The sequence below is a fragment of the Vigna umbellata genome, chromosome 9, assembly GCF_029865625.1.
Source record: "Vigna umbellata cultivar VRB3 chromosome 9, Vumbellata_1.0, whole genome shotgun sequence".
In the NCBI taxonomy this organism is placed as follows: domain Eukaryota; kingdom Viridiplantae; phylum Streptophyta; class Magnoliopsida; order Fabales; family Fabaceae; genus Vigna; species Vigna umbellata.
In genome coordinates, this window is record NC_142173.1 from 12857193 (window position 1) to 12879069 (window position 21877).

General features: G+C 34.3%; 3 protein-coding genes and 2 pseudogenes across 3 annotated transcripts; 2 read left to right on the forward strand and 3 right to left on the reverse strand.

Moving 5' to 3' along the window:
- The first annotated feature begins 6 nt into the window (after positions 1-6).
- LOC148192607 (regulator of nonsense transcripts UPF2-like) lies at positions 7-3193 on the forward strand. The gene is made up of 3 exons (XM_088098062.1): positions 7-101; positions 888-1364; positions 2049-3193. The coding sequence occupies exons 2-3, from the start codon at positions 915-917 to the stop codon at positions 2550-2552; spliced, it is 954 nt and encodes a 317-aa protein (XP_087954188.1). The 5' UTR covers positions 7-101; positions 888-914; the 3' UTR covers positions 2553-3193.
- Positions 3194-4616: 1423 nt separating this feature from the next.
- Positions 4617-5783, forward strand: LOC124831864 (photosystem I reaction center subunit psaK, chloroplastic). The gene is made up of 3 exons (XM_047305959.2): positions 4617-4781; positions 5105-5185; positions 5466-5783. Exons 1-3 carry the CDS (start codon positions 4701-4703, stop codon positions 5691-5693), a joined length of 390 nt encoding a protein of 129 aa, XP_047161915.1. The 5' UTR covers positions 4617-4700; the 3' UTR covers positions 5694-5783.
- A 1212-nt stretch (positions 5784-6995) lies between these two features.
- Positions 6996-8357, reverse strand: LOC124831866 (uncharacterized; annotated as a pseudogene).
- Positions 8358-9398: 1041 nt separating this feature from the next.
- Positions 9399-13822, reverse strand: LOC148192608 (pentatricopeptide repeat-containing protein At4g21300 pseudogene; annotated as a pseudogene).
- Positions 13823-16669: 2847 nt separating this feature from the next.
- LOC124831867 (putative inositol transporter 2) lies at positions 16670-21634 on the reverse strand. Its single transcript, XM_047305960.2, has 6 exons — positions 21407-21634; positions 20942-21012; positions 18906-19241; positions 18328-18435; positions 17659-18246; positions 16670-17390 (listed from the first exon to the last, which is right to left on the reverse strand). The coding sequence occupies exons 1-6, from the start codon at positions 21537-21539 to the stop codon at positions 16917-16919; spliced, it is 1710 nt and encodes a 569-aa protein (XP_047161916.1). The 5' UTR covers positions 21540-21634; the 3' UTR covers positions 16670-16916.
- Positions 21635-21877: the final 243 nt, after the last annotated feature.

Genomic DNA, 21877 nt, shown 5'->3' on the forward strand with positions numbered 1-21877 from the left:
GTGGCTCTTCTAAGAGGAAACTTGATCGGTTCCTAATACACTTCCAGAGGTATATTTTAAGCAAAGGAGCACTACCTCTGGACATTGAATTTGACTTACAGGTCAGTCAGATAGCCCTTTTCTTAATTGTATTTCATTATTTGGGTGTGGTTAATATGCTAATTTGTTTGTTTATTGATTTTGATTTAGCTATAGTTTTTTGTTTTCTTCCGTAAATGCTGGGCTACTAATGCTATAGATATGTATTTGTTTTAGTGGCCTTATATGTCATTATTTGGCAATTGCAGCTAACATCTGGATATTTAGAATTTTGACGAGCAGAAGATTTAGTAGCTTTAGAATTTCCTAGCTGCTTTCTTGAATTTTATTATTATTTTGATTTGACACTTTCGGATAACTAATTGTTCTTTATTCTTGTTTGGTAAAAGGTATATTGGTTTTCTTGTTTATTCTTGCTTTTAATGGTCACTAACATCATCTGCTCGCATGACCACACTGGAATACCTTTTGAAGGAGAACTTAGTATCAACCAGATTTGTTTATATAACTAGCATGTTGTGCTACCCCCGTAGGCTTTAACCTGAATTCCAAATTGGTAAACTCTTGATTTTCAACGAAGTAATTATTTTCTTCATAATTTGTCCACTTATAAATTATATTGATGTTTCTATTTGCAGCAAATAAAAGCAATGCATTTATTGAGATGAGAGAATGAGATTATTTTAGTAAAAATGTTTCGAGTAACGCTTATATTCTTAATTTATGTGAAAAAACCTTAAACTGCAGTCATTTTGGGACAGAGGTAGTCTTATTTTGCCATGATAAATGGTATATGTATCTTTGTTGTCTTGAATTTAATGTTTTTATTCATTATCTGTTGTGTGCAGGATCTGTTTGCGGACTTACGACCCAATATGGCTCGTTACACTTCTATTGAAGAAGTGAATGCAGCTCTAGTAGAACTTGAGGAACATGATCGGATAGTTTCTGCTGATAAGGCTAGTGGTGAAAAACATTCTGACAATGAGAAGTCTTCAAGTAGGACCACTTCCACTACTACTGTGGTTGGCAATGGACAGAGAATTGATAATGGTACGGAGGAAAATGGAGTGCAAGATGATGTTAATGACAGTGAGACTGATTCAGGGAGTGACACAATTGATGTAGAGGGTCATGATGATGAAGAGTTGGATGAAGAGAATCATGATGATGGCTGTGAAACTGAGGATGATGAAGATGATGACGATGATGGGCCTGGACCTGCTACCGATGAGGAGGATGAAGTGCATGTGAGACAAAAAGTGACGGAGGTGGACCCTCTGGAAGAGGCTGATTTCGATCAGGAGCTCAAGGCTGTAGTGCAGGCAAGTATTTGCATAATTTATTGTATTTGCTTGCTCCTTCTACATTTCTGCAAAAGTTTGATGCTTTCTTTGTGAATTTAAATTTTTTTCCCAGGACTTCTACTGTTATGCCATTATGATAAAGAAAAACTAAATCTAATTTCCTCTAATTGAACATCATCTGGAATTAAAAAGAATGGGAAAAGGAAAACTGGAGACAACAGATAGATGATTCTATTCATATTTGTTTGGATATTAGATTACGATTATAACTTCATTAGTAGACTATCTTAATTATTGAGCTGGTCCATGCTAACTTGTTGAGCTGCACTTGTACAATGAGTTTTTATTTGTTTTTTATAATATATCACAATGAGAATGGGCTTTGGCACAACAGTAATGTCACTACTTTTTGACTTAGAAGTCACATGTTCAATTTTTGGAAATAGCCTCATCACTTGTTGGGGGTAAGTCTCAAACCTTTCATGGTTTGACTAGGTGGGAGACCTGTGAACTGATTTGCGCTTTTATATCTCAATTATTTGGAGATTTTATTCTTTCAAATATATTCTGTCTTCTCTTAGCTCTTTTCCATCCAATCCCTAAATTTCAAAAATCTTTTGTAATTTCAAATATATTCTGTCTTGTTTAGCTATGTCTGGGTATTTCTAACTTTTCAAAGTAATTGCTTCATATGTTCTGTAGGAGAGTATGGAACAAAGAAGGCAAGAACTACGGGGTCGTCCTACATTGAACATGATGATTCCAATGAATGTCTTTGAGGGATCAACCAAGGATCACCACGGGAGGGGAGTTAGTGGGGAAAGTGGTGATGAGGAATTGGACAAGGATACTGGTGGAAACAAAGAGGTTCAGGTGAGAGTTCTTGTGAAGCGTGGAAACAAGCAGCAAACAAAGCAGATGTTCATCCCTCGGAATTCCTCACTGGTGCAGAGTACAAAACAGAAAGAAGCAGCCGAGCTTCAAGAGAAAGAAGACATCAAGAGGCTTGTTTTGGAGTATAATGACAGAGAAGAGGAGGAGCTTAATGGATTAGGGACCCAGCCAGCAAACTGGATGCAGAGTGTAGGTAACAAGACTGGTGGCCGTGGTAGCACTTTGGAAGGAAACAGTGGCAGGGGTAGTGGATCAAGACATCGACATCATAACTATTCTGGCAGTGGAATATATTATAGCAGAAGAAAGTGAATACAGAAGGCAGATATTTGATGCCTTCTTCTTCCTCTCTGCATGACAAGTATCTGGAAACAAAGTTCATCGGATATTCCTTAGTATGGCCTAGCCTTGTCTTTTGCCTCTTCCCTGCTTATTAGCAAAAAATTAATGGCAAATGCGAGTTATCACTGATCTTACTGGTGAGTGGTGGTTTGAACAGCGTGTTGGAGATGCAGGGATTGTAGAGATGTACACACTATGGTTTCCTGATGATAAGGTGACATGCAGGCTGTAAGATTGTGGTTTGCCTGCATACATGTCGCAAATGGATCGCGGCCTCGAAGCTTCTTGTATAGCTATCTGTATGGAGCTAAAATCAGTGTTTGGTTTTGGTGGTTTCATTTCAAGTCAGCCAGAGATTGGATTATATCTCATGTGAAGAAAGAGTATAGGCAAAAAAAAAACGTCTTGATGCTTTGTTAACATACCAAAAACCATGTCAATCATCAGTGCAAGAATCGACCTCACTTTTAGACATTTGGATTGCATGTTATCATTTTTCTTGTAGAAACAACTTCCACCAAGAATATTCCTTATGCATGAAGCCTAGACGTTGATGGGTTGCTTAAAATTTACCTATAATATGAAATCCAAATCAGTACTTAGTTGGGTTAGTTGTGTTTTCCTTATCATATTAAACTTAAAAGTAATTCGCATTTTAACCTTTTATTTTCACATGCTATTTATTGAATTTTGTTACAAAAATTTCATCAATAATTTTAGATGATAGTTAAAGAGGAGAATCGAGTTACTCTAGGCAAACCTTTGTAGATTTTTTTTTTTATATATGATAATTATTCTTAATAATTATTAATTATATGAATGATTTTATTTTGTTTGGTGAGTATTTATATTAGCTTTAAAATCAAAAGGTCATGTATTATTTTATTGAAATATTTAATTTGTTATTATATTAAGTTTAATACAAGTAATATAGCATGCAATTTTGGCAAAATATTTATTTTGAGTTGGTAAGTTAGTTTTTCAAAGCATGTTTATTTGGAAAATTAAGCTAAAAATTATTTTTGGAAATGTACCTCTCCATCTTTAGATTTTCGAGAAATTAAAATCATTGGATAACTATCACTTATATGTATAACAAACTTGCATTCATGGGTACAGAATTCAAAATCAGTCCTTTTGAATTTTCTCCCTCAAGATTAATAATGAGCTTCACATTACAAGGATAGCTCTCATTCCAACTCATTCATTTGTCAAACATAACATTTTTATTACTCTTCTGCCACAAATTTGCAAGTATGAACCAAGTGAGACACATTGGATCAGTTTTAAACTGTCAAGATTCTAGAAAAGAAAGATCCAAATCAATCCAAACAAATTTATTTTAATTGATTATCAATTTTTTGGATCGCGTTTAATTTTTTTTTATGAGTTAGGTTGGGAACATTCCTAATATTATCATATAAACTTTTATAACACAACGGCGATTCAACTTTCTTAACTATTCTAGTATTAAACTGTCTCATTCTATATATTTGTTGGTTTCAAAATCTATTCCAATTATCTATTATCCTGAAATAAGGAAGAAAAAATAAATTTAATGTAATTCCCATAGTTGACCTTTACTCCTTAAAATGACCTTAGTTTGAGACATTATTGTTGAATGAAATCACTAATTATATAAAATATATGGACTAAATATTCTATAATTTAATCCAATTTTTATCGAACATCACAAACTCAATAAATATAAATGAAAAAAAAAAGAATAAATGACTATACACTCAACTTAATGTTAACTTTTTTTCTCTTTCCAATATAAACTTAACTTAATTTTATTTTTATAAAATATTTTTATTTTGTATTATAAATCTAATTAAATAATATAAATAAATAATTATATTATGCTAAAAAGAGGGTGTTACATCGTGGCTGTTAAGACATTATCCATTATCCATTCCTCCAAATCATATAATGCCACATCGGACTAACGAATCTTTGGCCATCTCAATTTGGCCTTTTGAGGCCACAAATTCCTCATGTGGCTGCCATTAGATACATCACAGTCACAGAAGAAACCCACAAAACATTTCAAGAAAAGGGAGACTCAGAGAGAAGAAACCAAACATATTTTCATTTTCCTCTTCTTAGTTTTAACAAATGGCAACCACTGCAATGACCACTCTCCCCCAATTCACTGGTCTCAGACCCCAATTCTCAGCTGCCCCTGTGCAGAACTTGGTCAGCACATTTTATATTTACAAATTTACCATCTTTTTTTTAGTTTAGATATATGTTAGACACAGATTGCACATGATCTTGTTGTTTCTGCTCATATAATATAGATTTTCAGCTGAGCTTTTATTGTTGTTTCTCTGCTTAGTTTTCAAAATACATTTATGGATATTAATTTTGATGTTTTAAAATATATTAAACCTTTTTAATATATCAACGTTATTTTAAAAAATCAGTAAGGAGACAGTAAAAAAGAACTGAATAGAGAATTTGAACTTTAGTTTCAATTGTATTGTGATTATGATAACTGGGTATGTTTTTGTTGACAGGTTGCTGTCCAACCCATGAGGCGCAAGGGGAAGGGTGGTTTGGGAGTTCGATGTGACTACATTGGTTCATCCACTAATCTGGTAGGATCTTATGAATTTCACTCATTTCTAAATTTTGTTGTTTCATTGGAGTACATTACAAAGCATAGCTTAATAGATAACAGCTCAGTTTTCCGAAGGGTACATAAGAAATTCTTGTTAATACATGCCTCAATCATGTGAATTGCTTGGTGGGTCTGCAGAATGGTGCTAACAATCATACCGTTTCTTGTTCAATATGCAATGAAAAAGAAGTGAGAGAGAATATTGTTTATAGGATTGTTCTTAATATGATAGCTGAGATTGTTGAAATGTTGAACAGATTATGGTGGCTTCTACAAGCCTGATGCTGTTTGCTGGAAGGTTTGGATTGGCTCCATCAGCGAACAGGAAAGCCACTGCAGGGCTAAAGCTGGAGGTGAGGGACTCAGGCTTGCAGACTGGTGACCCTGCTGGGTTCACTCTTGCAGACACCTTGGCCTGTGGTGCTGTCGGCCACATCATTGGAGTTGGGGTTGTTCTTGGTCTCAAGAACATTGGTGCACTTTAAACACCTTCAAAGTCTCATGCATCATGCATCTGTAATCAATTAGTCATGTACTTTATTTTCACTTCACTCTTTCTTCTTTCTCAAGCTTAACTTCATCTTCATCTTATCCTCTCCCTTCTAAACACAGCAAAATGTAACTGTCATGAAATTCACAAGCATTCCCTTCGATACAAACGTGATAACAACGTAAAAGAACCCACAACTAAGAGAGATAATCATTACATTTAAAAGAAAAAACAAAGTTTTACATTTTTATTTCACTATGAAAAATAAAATAGGTTTACCTATCTATGGGAGGCATTCAATAGAACTTAAAAATGTTTTAGAAATATTTGGTAAGATGCAGAACAAAAAGGGTATAGTTGAACCTACATACGCTTTTTAATTTTATAGAATTCAGACAGTAAATACACTATCCATCCACTTGTAGAGTGCAACAAATTTAAACTCTACAAACTTTAACTTTCATGTTGCTTTATAATTTCAACGGCAATACAATGCAAGAACTCATCCTCATAGTCAATAAAAATCAGATCACTAATCACTAATGACTTGTTTACTTGAATGAATTTATGGGAGAGTGATTGAATGGATTTGAAGATAAATTTTTTGTTGTTTATTTGAGTGGATTTTGGAGGTAAATAAGAGTGAATTTGGAAGTAAAATTTGTAAGAATTAGTATATGATTTGATTGATGTGACAAATTAAAAAAATTTGTTTCCAAATTCACTTTCACTTACCTCAAAAATTCACTCAAATAAATAACAAAAAGTTTACCTTCAAATCCTCTCAAATTCATTCAATCACTCTCCTTCAAATCTATTCAAGTGAACAAAGTCTAAAGGTGAAAAGAAGATTTGCATCTTTAATTCATGTTAACTGGAAGTGTATGCCTCCAGAACTAAAACAAATACAAATTAACCTGGAAAATAATTGGTAAAACATAATATTGAAGTTGATAGCTGGTATGGTGCACTTATTTTTTAGTTTAAAAAACAAATTTCTTTAGTATATGCTCAGACATGAAAGGACGCCTACCAACAGTGTTTTTTTTTCATATGCATAAATCTAAGAACCACAAGCTTACTGAACTTGAGCTCCTAACACTTGGTGCCAACACAATCGTAACACACGTTCTTACATGGGACAATGATTTGATGTTGTATTTCCAGTGTTACCCACAAAACTTCCTCAAAGTTTAGTTAGTATATTATTGAAAATAAGTAAATGATACTATAGTACACAATTGTCACGTCAGTTTCAACACTTAAATTATCCGAAGGCCTGAAATTGGTAGCAGCATACAATGACTAACATAAAAACTTTAATTAAGAATATCTGATGTTTGAAGTTCCACAAAAAAACTTAACAACCATAAAGACTAAGAGGTTTCTGTTAAACAAGAAATCTTCATCCTCTGTGAGGTAATGCTTTCAAACACGGGTTTTCCCCTTTGTCAAGAAACTCAAAATACACATTCAAAAGCTACTTTTTTACTTGCTACATCAAGTAATAATTTAGAGAAACAGCAGATAATTGTCATGCATCAGCTTCTGTATATTGTTGTCTTAACTCTTCATCTGCAGTCCTTAGAAATTGTTCCCAACCACTTCCCGGACTGGTATCCAAGTAATAAAAAAAACAGCTGTTTGCAGTCCTTGCCAAACAGCGCAACGATCTTCCACAATTCTAAACTCCACATCATTTCCTCTAGTATAAATTTGCTCTAATTCATCCCATGCAAACAACAAGGGCAATTTAAAGGCACCCCAAGGGTTGAAATCTATAACCTTCACTCTCTCATCCTTTGTTATATAAACATCCAATGTGTAGTTTTCTGACTCAAATTTAGCCCTCACATGATTGTTAAAAAAGCTAGTATCAATGAAAGGAAATCCTTCTTCTTTTCAAGTAAAACATAAATAAAAAGTAATAACCTCTCGTTGAGAAATTCCAATTAACTTATGATTTCGTACGAAACATCAAATTCCATGTCTGGCTGAAGAGATGGATACCATTACAGAGTGCAAGAAAGAAATTATGGGGCCTGGCTGAAGATTTATCCTGGCATGAATCATACGCATGGCACAAGTCATGGACCAATGAGTCAGATGCTCAAAATAAAAGTGCAATGTCACTGAAACTGGTGCACCGAAGGGTACCAACAGTACTTATCCAAGCTGAATCTTTTGGGGCACTCCAATTAAGCTTGGGAAAGACTGCACCCCTAAGGTACACAATGGATTCCTTAATTTTCAATTCTAGTTCTGGAAAAGAAGGTGGTTGAAAACTTTCTGCTTCATCTCTAGATCCCTCTGAAACCTTAAAATCTTCTTCCACATATGGATTATGAATTCTATTGGGTAATGCATCTTCATTTAAGACAGAAACAGGTAACAGGAAGGGCCCTGAGTCATCAAGAAGGTACTGAATAAATGACTCGGGAAGTTGATGAATTAATGTCTTGATGGATACAGATTTGAACTTTGGATACCACTCTTGAATATGACATCAATTCACCTCTTCCACTTTAATATTCTGTAACAGTGTTTCTCTACTAACTATAACCTGTTGAAGTCCCTGTTCTTTAACAATCGGTATCTGGTATTCCGTAACCAAGTATAAGAGACCAATTGGGTGGCTTAAGAAAATAGAACAGGCAGATTAGATTAGATTAGACGTTAGATAAGAACAATGAATGATAATTGGAGGGTTTTGATTGGACCAGTGGAGGATATAGATAATAAAGTCACCATTGACAAGGCAGGAAAATCTAAGTAAATATAGGATAGAAGCACTGCATTGAGATTATGCTTAGCTTTTTCAGTTGCTTTCTTTGTATTCATACACCAAGACTATCTTAATACTCCTTAAATTTCATAACTTGTCCAAGAATAAGTGGTAAACTAGATTTTCAATAAATATGAACTATTAAACTGTCTCCCTACCTAGACAACGCTCCTTGCAGCAGAGATAAAACTGCACGCATATTGTTGAGTTGAGATAGAATTAAATAGAGGTTTGGACTTAAGGAAAATTACCTCTTAAAGGACAAATATGATAAGCCACGTTAGTTGTGCTCAATTTCTTGTTTGGCTTGTTTATGAAATGCTTCATCACCAAAATAGATGCAGAATTTATATACTGTTGATGTCACTTCCTCTCCATCAACTACAACAAATAATATAAATTAATGTAAGAAAATGTGTTCCAACCTAAGCAAAATATAAAGCATATCTTAGAAGGTAACAAAGGTTTGTCAAACTAAGGTATAGCTGATTAACACAACTAACAGCTTGTTTTGATAATAATAGTTGCAAACTGTTCGGTTGGAGGAAAATGGAGAAGACAGGAAGGCATACTTTGTTCTACACGTTGTAATTGTAAGCTATTCAATACAGTTTTTAGGAGCAGAATGAAAGAGCAAAATCCCTCCTTGCTCAATTTCAAATAATGATAAACAGTGGCCTTATTTTTTTCTATTAAGAGCCCTTACAGTTATTGCTGATCTTTTCATTTCCTGCATTTTGCACACTTTAACTAAAAGAAGAATATACCGCTGATAATTCTCCCATCACCGCATGCCCTAAGATACATTGCAAGGACATACAAGTACAACAGCCAAACCAAAGTCAACAAAATTTCCAAGACTTCGATATGAATCTACTTATACCTGAACATAACAAAAATTTCTGTTATGGTAAATGGGACAAGAGATTGGAGTGCATAAATTCAACAAAAAGAAAAATTAAAAGAGAAGAAGGAGAATTATGTTCGACAAGTCATCAATGTGGGTTACAGAGGAAGGTAGAAGTAACAAGAATGATTGAAATAATTTAGCCAATCATGAAGCTCACAAACCATGTGGGTACAATTCTCAAGTAAATACTAGATTCAGGTGAGACTATTGGAAATATACCTTCGAAGAATAATTCTAACGTAATAACTTGCTTAAGAGATAACTTAAAGCATACTCATACGTTTGGATAGAAGTTATGTTAAAATGATGAGTTGCATCAAGTATTTGCTATGATTATTACTGAGAATACGAAAGAAATCAATCATTCTTGTTTCAATGCCTGCCCATGATTTGAGGGTGCAATGGAAGGTATGGTTGAGGAACATAACCCTGTTTTCTCAGCTCAGGAAGGAGACTCTTCAGAATCAAATAGATCTCAACAGATTTTGGGTGATTTCCATCAGCAGCAGAAAACATATGGGTTCCCCCATTAACATCAATCCAACTATATCCAGGTATCTTCTGAACTCCTTTCTCCTTCATTAAACTTCTAATTTTAAGAACACTTGCCCACTCACCAGCATCCGCATGTACATTAGAAAGCAATACATAGTATCCAGAATTCTTTGGGTCCAGGTCTACAAGATGTCTTGAAGCTAGTTTAGCCAAGTCCACATTGCCATGGAGTCGGCAAGCTCCTAGCAATGTCCCCCAAACACCAGCATCCGGAGTGAATGGCATGCTCTTCATAGTATCAAATGCTTCATGCAAACGGCCAGCACGACCATACAAATCTACCATGCATGCATAGTGCTCCATCCTAGCACTGATACCATATTCTGTAGTCATGCGACGAAAGTAGTGTATGCCTTCATCAACTAAGCCTGCATGGCCACAAGCAGAAAGTATGACAAGAAAAGTAACATGGTCAGGGTGAATCCCAGCTCCTAACATCTCATGGAATAGGTCAAGGCATTCTCTAGGGAAACCATGGTTTCCATAGGCAGCAATGATGCTGTTCCATGACACTTCATTCTTCCCGTCCATCAAGTCAAACACACATCTAGCCAAAGCTAGTTTTCCACATTTAGAATACATATCTATCAGTGCACTTGCAACAAAAGTGTCAAAACTAAATGCATTTCTTATAACATAGGCATGCATCTCTTTCCCATAATAGAGTGCCGGTAAATTTGAAGCAGCAGAGAGAGCAGATGATAGGCTCACAGTATCATACTTGGCTCCACTAATTCCCATTTGGCGGAAGAGATCAATGGCCATTTCTGGTTTTCCATTCTGTGAGAAGCTTGAAAGCATTGAGTTCCAACATACACTATCTCTTTGGGACATTCTTCTAAAAAATTCATACGCAAGATCCACTCTTCCGCATTTTGCATACATATCTGTTATGGCAGATCCCACATTAACTATATTCTCTAGTCGTTTCTTTAGAATATCACAATGCAACTCCTTGCCTAATTTTATAGCAGCCATTGCAGCACAAGCTGGCAGAACACTAGCCATGGTTAGGCAATTAGGAACCATTCCTTTTTTAATTAACCACCGGAAAATGTTTATAGCATCCGTATTCAGCCCATTAAGTACATAACCTGATATCATAGCTGTGCAAACCGCAACATCAACCAAAGTATTCAGCTGGAAAATCTTGAATGCCATCTTTACATCTCCACCCTTGAAGTATATGTCAATAAGAGCACTCTTCAAATAGACATCAAAAGGCACCCTATGTCGCACTATGTAACCATGAACTTCCTTACAATGTTAAGACTCCCAGTTTTAAGGAGAGAAGGAAGGAAACTTGCAAAAGTGACCGCATCTGGTTTGACACCAGCAGAGATCATTGCATTAAACAAAGGTGCAGCCTCATCTGAAAATCCATTTTGTACATATCCAGCCATCAATCCGTTCCAACTTACTATATCAGTTTGTGACATTGTATTAAATAACTTGTGAGCATCTAAAAGGTTCCCGCATTTTGAATACATGGCAACAAGTGTATTTGCTACCTGAGGATCAAACTCAAATCCACTACCAATAACAAGACCATGAAGCTGAGTACCAACACAAAATTTCCCTTTCATAGCACATATAGACAAAATACAAGTATATGTCACTGAATTAGGCCTACTATAAGAGGTCCTCATGTCACGAAAAGTCCCTATTGCATTTTCAAAATCTCCAATTTTCACATAACCATGAAGCATCACATTCCACAAAATGGTGTCTCTCTGGGGCAATTCATCAAACACAAGTCGTGCATCATGAATATAACCATTGTCTGCATACAACTTGATCAAAGCACTACCGACAAACAAGTCCACATGAAATCCCATCAATCGAGCCATGTTATGAATCACCATACACAACGGCACATTATTCAAACCACCACAAGCTTTAATCACATAAGGGAATGTGTATTTGTCAGGTGAAACTTTACTACCCAACATCTTGAAGTAAAACAACAAAGCAAAATCAAACCACTCCAACATGTAAAGCCCTCTTATCATCCAATTCCAGGGAAGAGCGTGGCACAGTTCAAGCCTGAAGAACAAGTTTCCTGCATCCTTGATTCTAACACAAAGAACATACAGGCCCAAAATTCTGGAACTCAGTGAGCAAATATCATTCATACCACCAACAACGACTTGAGTGTGGACTTGTCTAACTTGTTGAAGCAAAGAAGCATCTGAACAAGCCCGGAACAAATATTCCAAATGGGTTGTGAGAGAATCTTGGGTCTCCGGGGCCAAAAGATGTGATTTCGAGATAACATTGTTGCCTATGTTTGTTGCTGTGTGCATGAATTTGGACCTTGAAATTGCGAGTCTAAATATAGAGCATAGATTTTGAGATAACATTGTTGCCTATGTTTGTTTCTGTGTGCATGAATTTGGACCTTGAAATTGAGTCTAGACATAGGGCATATATTTAACTTTGGATACCACTCTTGAATCTGACATTGATTCACCTCTTCCACTTTCATATTCCGTAACAGTAGTTTATCTATCAAATATAACCTGTTGAAGTCCCTCTTCATCAACAATATCTGGTATTTAGTAACCATAAGTATAAGAGATTAATTAGGTTGCTTAAGAAAAAAGAACATGCAGATTAGATTAGATTAGATATTACACAAGAATAGTGAATGATAATTGGAGGGTTTTGATTGGATCAGTGGAGGATATAGATAATAAAGTCACTATTGAGATTATGCTGTAGCTTTTTCAGTTGCTTTCTTTGTATTCATGCACCAAGACTATCTTAATACTCCTTAAATTTCAAATCTTCTTGTGCTCAAATAAATGATAAACTTGATTTTCGATGAACCTGAACTATTAAATTGTCTCCCTCGACAGCCATTCTTGCAACAGATATAAAACTAGGCATATGTAATTACGTACAGTCTAAATCCGTAAGTAACTGAGTACACACAGATCAAAATCCATAGGTCAGATCCGTATATCATTATGTACAAATTATAATCTGTAAATTACCTAAATAAACATTTTCTTAAAATTGGTGTATTTTTCCTGGAATTATTGCTGCGTGAGTATAACTGTAATTATTGCTGAAATAATTGACCACATAAAGAAGTCAATTTAGGGTGGTAATGGCATATTACTACAAATTAAATTTCCCAAAGAAGAAAAAAGCACGTCTATGTTAATCAAAAACATCAAATATATCAGTCACATAACAATGAATGTTAAAGTAAAGTCTTCGAAACAGAATTTGATCCATAAGACTTTCCAACAAACAATTTACGCCCTTGTGAAAATGTGTACCCAACTTCAAGAATTTCATACAATAAGACTATACGAAATTACACACATAAAAACAGTATTCTCATGCTCGAAAGTTGGTCACTTGAATTGAAAGGTGTGCGGCAATAATTACGACGTTATTAGAAATAAGAATAATGACGTTAGCCATAGACAAAGTTGATTGGCAAGTGTGAATGAAAAAACCAATGAAACGAGTACAACAAGTTTTCAAGACATGCATTCTTGACATAAGGATTCCCAGTGAGCAAAAAACAAAAATTATTCTAGCCTAAACAGGTACTAACAACCTATTCATGATCGTTTAGACATTAAGACCTGAAAAGAATATCATATCATAATTAAAGTAAACTACTATATTATCTACATTTAATCTAAGATCAAAAGTGGATTGCAGCCATATATGTATAATGAAGGAAAACGTACTTAAACCATATGACAACTACTTCTGCATCACATCCGACCGTCTACGATGACCTCAGACAATGCTCTCTGTTTCAGATTCTCTATGTATCAAGTTTCTGTGTGGTTTGGGTGTTGGCGTTGAGTTCTTCGTTATGTATTTGGAGTTCTCTGCGTTCCCACCACTCTCGGTTTCTTTCTCTATTCCGTTTCACAGATAGGCAGCCCAAGCTACAAATTATTGGGTTGGGCCATTTTAGGGTTTTAGCTTTGCCAATTACTTTTTGCACTTCACAGTTTCTCCCATAAATTGTTAAAAAGCTTAAAATGTTCGTGCTTTATATTTTTTTTATGGTAAAATTTGAAAACATACTAAAAATTATACAAATTTAAATTCATACGTAATTTAAAAATATATTCTGAATTATATAATACAAAATATATATGAAAATGTTTCCTAATTAACAAGATATATAAATATAAAACCTAATAAATAATTCATGGAATGCAAGGTAAATATTTATAGATTATTTATTTATTTATTTGGTCTTTACCAAGAATGCTGGTAGCAAAAAGAATAAACTCATGAACCGAATGCAGTGATCTATTGTATCATACAGAAATAATTAAGAGCAAATATATAGTGTACCGAGAAGTGCTTATAGTGTACTTTTAAGATTTAATGAATTTAAAATTAAGGATTAAATATATAAAGCAAATTGAACAGTGTTAATTAATCATTATTAGGTTTTTGTTTGTGATAGATGCATAAACTAGAGCACACAAATGGAAGAAGCTAGTAATAGTAGAAGGAGCTTCGGCTGAAATTTCAGAGATGAAAAAAATAAAAAGAAAATTTGGAGAGTAAGGTTGGTGATAGCAAGTAATTGGTAGAAAATTGGTGTACATTTAAGCTTACATAGATGAAAATAAGTTACGAAATCATTATTCTATTGTTTAGGATTAAAAATCTATATATTATTTTTTGATAGGCAGTAAAAACCGATTAAAAATATTTATTATTTTAAGATTTTAGAATAGAAATAATATGGCATAAAAAACTTCATAATTAAATACCGTAATAGGTGAGTGTGATGTGATTTTTTGAAATTATTTGATGAAGGTGTTTGCTACTTGCTAATTCTTTGACTTAGTGAGTGGAGGTTAAGCAGTATGAGGTTTGTCTTGTTGGATAAGGATTTTGTATTTGATTTTGGGGCTAATATATGATGTGATGCTGTTTTCAAGTAATATGAGCCACACTTCAAAGCATTGTTTTTCTCATTCAACAACGAGACTTCTTATTATTCCATCCTTTGGTCTCGGCTACAAAACCAATGACAGAAGAAAATTGACACAATAACCACAATTCCAAACATCATCAATGTCCATGTTGTGCCAATGGCTTCTGTCTAGTACGAAAGGGATTCGAAAGCGTAAGGTTGAAAATCCAAATAGTTCTGGACGCTATTAATAAATATAATATGTAAAATTAAATGTATATTACTGACAACAATTGGAATTGAAATAACTTGTTTTCTTGTCCTTTCCCTCCCAATAAATGATAGGAGTACACACCCCTTTTATAGTCATCCTACTCTATAAGCTGATGGTTGAAAATGAATTTGATTATCTTATTAGACTTACTTAATTCACGCAGTGTGAATCTGATTCAATTTGATTTTAATTAAGTTAAATTAAGTTAAATTCGACTAGTTCAATTCTACAGGTGGATTGGATTTGACATAATTTAATTAAGATGTATCTAACTAATTTAGCTTAAGGAGACCTAATTTAATTTAATGTGTTGTGAAATTAATTAGACTTAACTTAAAGTGAATTAAGTGAACTCAATCTAATACGAAATCAACTATATTCGGCCCAATATACTCTTAGAAGTCTTTTTTAATAATATTCAACATGAACTTGACATGTTTCAGGATTAATACGAGTTTTGACTTGATTTGATCTGATTCAACCCGATTTAACATGAATCCAAATTGACTTAAATGAGATAGATCTAACTCAACTTGAATTAAGTTTAAAGTAGACATAATTTATCTTAACAGAATTTAGACATGATTTGTTTAGTTCATGGCAAACAACTTGAAACATCTTAGATTAACTTAAAGTCCTATTTAACTTTACTTGAGTTTAAATTTGAATTAAATATTTTTATGAAGATCATTTAAATATTTTATTTTGAAATAAACTTTTTACTTTAAAAGTTGGCTCGTAGATTAGCCTGCGCCATAAGGCTTTTTGTTGGGATTTGATATGTGAACTTTTAATTATGTGAAATTTTTGGTCTTATAGACTTTTTTTTTTACTCAAACTCATGAAGACGACGAAATCCTGTAAACTGGACCAGCTCTAACTATCACCCATGCCTTTTTCTAATAAATTAAATACAAAAAATACAGTAGGACATATTTTTATATTTCTAGTTTGCATTAATCAATAAATGGAGCACAATATAAAAAACGTGTTATGTGACTTGTATAATTGTGCTATGCGTTCCTTTTGTCTAGCATCAATCCAAGCTTTATAATTTTAATACGTTATTGAAGTTACGAATTCATTAGAAATCATCACCAACGGGTGGATGCCCACCAAGTATCAAATCCTTTAAATTTGACCCACACACTGAATTGTCCATGAAGATACACTTGCAACTTAAATTTGTCCAGATTCGAGTATGCTAATAAAATATACACTTTTTCTAATATTAACTTTTCGACAGATTAATTTTTATTATGTGAATTTCATTATTTAACTTCCACCAATACCAGAATCTTGTATTAATTTTAATAAAAAAAAACGTTTTCTCCTATTTATCATAATATGAATTCAGAGCAGTGCAAAATTCAAAGGGACTGCAAGAAGCTACAGAAAAATACTTTCTCAAACGTTTTCTTGTGTTGTTACCATTAGCTGGTGTAAAGAAGAAAAAAGAAGCCAAATAGAAGATGGTTACGTTAGAAGATCAAATTCTTTATATTGAATAAGTTTCAAGAAAATGTAAAGCAATAGATAATAATTTAATATTTTTTATTAGTTCACAAAGAAGAACTTAATATCAATCCTCTAGGGATCTCACAAGGATTTTCAGCAACCCAGCTAATCAACTACATACACATTAGGGCTAAAATTCTAACTATCACAAATCTTACCCAAAGAAACCATTGTCAATACCATATTTCACAAGCCACTTAATTCACTATTTAAAGCTACAACAACTAAACATGACTCAAACAAGGTTCTTTGTTCTTGCTTGAGTCAGTGCTTCTCAGTGCCAGAATATCTCTTCTGCCAAAACTTAAACTGCAATGATCTTTGTTCCAGCATCTTCTCCACTTCTTCCATTGGAACCCCTTTGGTCTCAGGTACATATATAACGACAAAGAAAATGGCCACAACGGCTACAATTCCAAACATCATGAATGTCCACGCTGTCCCAATAGCTTCTGTCAAGGACAAAAAGGATTCTGAAACAATGAGGTTGGAAATCCAAACAGTTGTTGATGCCATTCCTCCACAGATTCCTCTGTACCTCAAGGGATAGATTTCAGAGTTCACAACCCATGGAACAGTTCCCATCCCAGGTGAGAAGAAAATTATGTAAAGAGCAAGGCCTACTAAGGCGGTCCAACCATATTTGCTAGGACACCCCCTAGTGTACCATGCCCTATGATCACTGCCACACAAATTCTTTGTGATAGCATTGGAGATCAGACATGCCCCGGGTAAAAGCTGCAAGTTTAACAGAAATTGGTGTCAATGGATATAAAATGCAAAATTATTGTCAACATTTGGAATTGAAAGAACTTGTTTCATTGCTTTCCCTCCCAATAATTGACAGTAATAACTAGACATGCAAAATCCAGCCATATGAATTATGTGTGGTCTTGAAATAACTTGTTTTCTAGCCCTTCCCTCCCAGTAATTGGTAAGAGTTTTGTGAACCGCAAAATCGAAACATGGTGTTGGCAAAATGAAAAAGGGTGGAATGGATTTGTACCTTGTCATCGGCAGCACAAAAACCACAAGACGGTGAAGCCTTTAGGCATGTCATGCAACTCCATTCATTAGGGTTCAGAGCTGCTTTGTAATCAGGACATGTGTTGTTGAACTGAGAGGTTCCAATGGCACTCACCATTGGAGCATGAATTTCACTTTCTCGAAAAGAGACAGTTAGCATAGCCAGGGAGAACACAACTCCACACAAACTGATCAGAGCAAGCTTTTTCCTCCCAGTCTTGTCAATAAAGTATATACTCACAATTGAACCAAATGCATTCAGACCAGCTATGATGAGTGACAGAAGCAGTGCTGTTCTGTTAGATGCAAAACCAGCTAACTGAACAATGGTGGGGCTGTAGTACATCACAGTGTTGATCCCCACAAACTGCTGGAAGATTAGAAGACCCATGCCTGCATATAAACCTCTTCTCACAGCTGGGGTTCTCAACAGTTTGATCAAGCTGACATTCTCTGATGATTCCTTAATTTCCATATCAACTGATTCCTTCAAAGCCTGAATTTCACTTTCAACTTCGCTAGGCGGGTAAATCTTTTTCAGAATTGCTTTTGCCTCCTCTTCCCTACCCTGTGGGAACAAAAATGTAACAAAAATTAAGAATTACAGTTTCACGTATCAATGAAAATTGATCAACGATGATGATCCGACCTTTCGGTACAGCCAACGAGGTGATTCTGGGAGTGTCAACATTAATACAACTTGAACCAAAGCTGGTGCTGCTGCTACCCCTAACATCCACCTCCATGTCCCTGGTGCCTGAATGACAAAAACATGAACAAACTCATTTACCATACACTAGATGAACAAAAGAACACCCAGAGAAAAGTTCAATGATCCACCACATTTTAATTTTAAAACCAACCTTCTGTATGCAAATGGAAATGGATTCTCTCATGTATGTTCAATTTCTTTCCTAGTAAACATTAAATAGCTAATGCCCATCTAACACTATCAATAAGGAGAGATACATGACAAAAACTTGGATGCCCTTCCTTATATGTGTTTATTACTATTTTTCAATCAGTATCAGAAAAGTTTCACCCTAGTATACCCTCTTTACCCCATGGATTCAGTGGTTAAACTATAAATTTTGATTAGAGAACAGCTTCAGAGACACTCGGGGAATCGCATCCATGAAAAAAAACCATTTAATGAACACCAACATAGATCAGGCATGTCTGAAAAATTTGTAAGAAAGTGAAAAGTGACAGCACAGTTTCTCCCACCTTGGTGAAGGCCAAGTTGATGAGGTATGAAAGGAACTGTCCTCCAGTGATGAGAAAACTGTTGAGACTCACAAGGGCTCCTCTTACTCGGGTTGGTGAAGCCTCTGAAATGTAGAGGGGCGATGCCATTGAAGCCATACCAACACCAATGCCAACGAACACACGACCCACAATGAGAACAGCTGGGCTTTTCGCAGCAGCCATAATAGCAGACCCAACAAAAAAGAGGATATCTGCTAGAACAATTCCTTTCTTTCTTCCAAATCGATCGTTGATCCATCCTCCAACTGAAGCCCCGATGATTGCTCCAGCAATTGCAGTACTCACTATGGCTTCCTGAGATTTTTTACAATTCACACAAAATGAGAATACCAAAAGTCACACATCACCATAAATTTCTTTCACAGCAAAGAACCACAGTTTCAGATTTGTGGCACCCCAATTGTAATTTACTCACAATTCCAATTCATTGACACATACTACATGAAATTGAACTCAAACAGTTAGATGAAAAAAGTAAAATTGAAAAAAAAATTACAAAAATCTGACCTTTATCACAGATAAGAGGCCATTTAGTAGTAATTAAAGAATGGAACTAAATTAGAATTAAAGTGAACCACAAGTTACTTCCTTCTCTTAATTAACTGTTTGATGATTGATTACGCTGGATTAAGAATATGGATTTGGGGGATTTTCAGTGGTTGCTGTAGCTGGTGCTCGATTTTGCTTTGTTGGCCAACACCCCAACGGGACCAACGGAACATTTCTTCAGCTAACACATGATTGTGACACGAGACACATGTCAACTTTTCAGGTGATCATACCCTTTTTCAATTTATTATTATTATTATTTTGTATTATAATATATGAAAAAACATTTATTCATACGCACGCATCTCCAGAAATATTGCTTTTCTATTTTACTCTATCAATCAAGTAAAAGAGTACTGTTGTAAAAATGAAAGGTTTTCATTAATTAAACATCACCCATCATAAAATGATATTTTAAAATTAGATTTTTATAACTATAAATTGCATTTATTTCATATTTTACAGTGTGATTAACACAGACCATGTATTTGGTTTGTGGTAGGTTCATTTTCCAAAGCATCCTAACGTGAAAGGAACAAATCCATGACGGCAGTTCATTTAATGTGCAAATAAAGCTTAAAACAAGCATTAACCGAATTCAGGGCTTAGATATACGCAAGGGCAATGTTAATTATGGGAATAAAAAAACTGGGTTACTTTAATAATATTAAATAATAGTTAATTTAATTAACTGGATCTCATCCCGTGAATCGGGATCATGGAATTCAAAAGTTCTTGAACGAACATTAAATAATATTATCTTGAAAAAAAACCCTTAATTCGTGCTAAGTTAAGATTTATCTTTAAAGATAATAAGAAAAATATATCACTGAGAAACCAAGTCATGGTTTTCACACTCCCAGTAAATTATGAATAAAATATGAAAAATAGAAAAAATAAATAAAACTTTACTACCAAATACTGGATCGATTTTCTGTGTTAACTCTGGTGGCAAAAATATTTACTTTTTAATAAAATTTCAATTTAAATACGGCAAAACGAAAACTTACCTCAAAATTAGTAAAAACGACAAGTGATTATCAAATACAAACTTTCATCTTCTTCCTAAACTAGTTAGTGTTTTAATCTCTTTAATCTGCCCAAAAATAAATGACGAAATACTTTTTTTTTCTTAATTACGACCATCATAATTATTTTATTTAAAATTGAGAATATTTCTTGAAAAGAGGAAGCTATTTTAATAAAAATTATATGTAAAAAGATATATTTATTATTTCTCATGTGTGTAAAAATATGGAATATGTGGATTATAATAGTATGAGTGTTTGAAACATAGAAAAAGATGAGTTTGTTTTTTGTGCAAGTTGGTGGCTGAGAACAGAGAAGATGTAAGAAAGGGCATTAAAGTCCATGAAAGTAGGTTTGGAGTCACAAGAATTTTGAATTCATTGAAAGACTGAAACTGCATCAAAGATTAATATTACCTGAAGCCAAGTTTTTCTATCCACTTCTTTGAATTCATCTCTGATATACAACAGAGCCCCAGATATAACTCCTGCACTTACAATCATCAACCCAATTACAAACAAACCATTATAACAACACTAATCATATTATTATCTGCTTATGTAAATATATTAATCATATCATAAAAATAAACTCATGCACCCTTTTGAAATATACTAATCTATCATAATTAATATGATCCAGAAGCAATATACAGCAGTTTCCAACATAATAAATGAGTGATTTTGTGGTTAGAACTCAGAAAAGCTTGCAGATGAAAGTGGGAATGGTGAGAAACAGAGGAAAGGGTTGTTTCATTACACGAAACTGGAAAAACAAAACAAGATTTTTTATGTTTTTTTTTTTGGAGAGAGAGAGGAGAAAATGGTTAAAAATGGAGTATGGTAAGTTGGATTTTTTTTTTTCCTTTTTCTGTTATTTACCAGTGTCATAACCAAAGAGAAGACCACCGATTCCAGCAGAGAAAGCAAGGCGAAGAACGTAAGGGTTTTTCCATGAAAGAGATAAACATTCTCTGAAAGCTGAGATATCAGCCTCAGGCACACCTCCTTCCATGGGAAGAGAAAAGAAGAAGCGAAAGAGGAAGAACAACGTTGGTGTTTTTTGTTTGAGCAAAGGTTGTGTGTGTTGAGTTTGAGATACGGAGAGAAGAGACTGCAATGGGTAGTGTATTTATAATGGAACAAAAATGTTATGATGACGAGTTTGGACACTAATAATGGAGTCAAAATGCTTTTCTTTTTCTTTTCACTTCTCTCTTTTCTAATATTAAAGATCAATTCTTTTTCTCACCACAGAAAAAATAAATAAATATGAAGGATAAAGACAATAATCAATCTGGCATGCAAGATACGTTAACAAAAATGGACTTGCCAAAATGGTAAAAAGTTTAA

Coding starts and splice junctions, on each gene's coding strand:
- LOC124831867 (XM_047305960.2), bottom strand. CDS start 21,539: ATGGAAGGAGGTGTGCCTGAGGCTGATATCTCAGCTTTCAGAGAATGT. Junction 21,013..21,406: donor TCTCTTTGGTTATGACACTG/GTAAATAACAGA, acceptor TTGTAAGTGCAG/GAGTTATATCTGGGGCTCTG. Junction 19,242..20,941: donor ATAGAAAAACTTGGCTTCAG/GTAATATTAATC, acceptor AAAAAATCTCAG/GAAGCCATAGTGAGTACTGC.
- LOC124831864 (XM_047305959.2), top strand. CDS start 4,701: ATGGCAACCACTGCAATGACCACTCTCCCCCAATTCACTGGTCTCAGA. Junction 4,782..5,104: donor CTGCCCCTGTGCAGAACTTG/GTCAGCACATTT, acceptor TTTTGTTGACAG/GTTGCTGTCCAACCCATGAG. Junction 5,186..5,465: donor TTGGTTCATCCACTAATCTG/GTAGGATCTTAT, acceptor AATGTTGAACAG/ATTATGGTGGCTTCTACAAG.
- LOC148192607 (XM_088098062.1), top strand. CDS start 915: ATGGCTCGTTACACTTCTATTGAAGAAGTGAATGCAGCTCTAGTAGAA. Junction 1,365..2,048: donor AGCTCAAGGCTGTAGTGCAG/GCAAGTATTTGC, acceptor TATGTTCTGTAG/GAGAGTATGGAACAAAGAAG.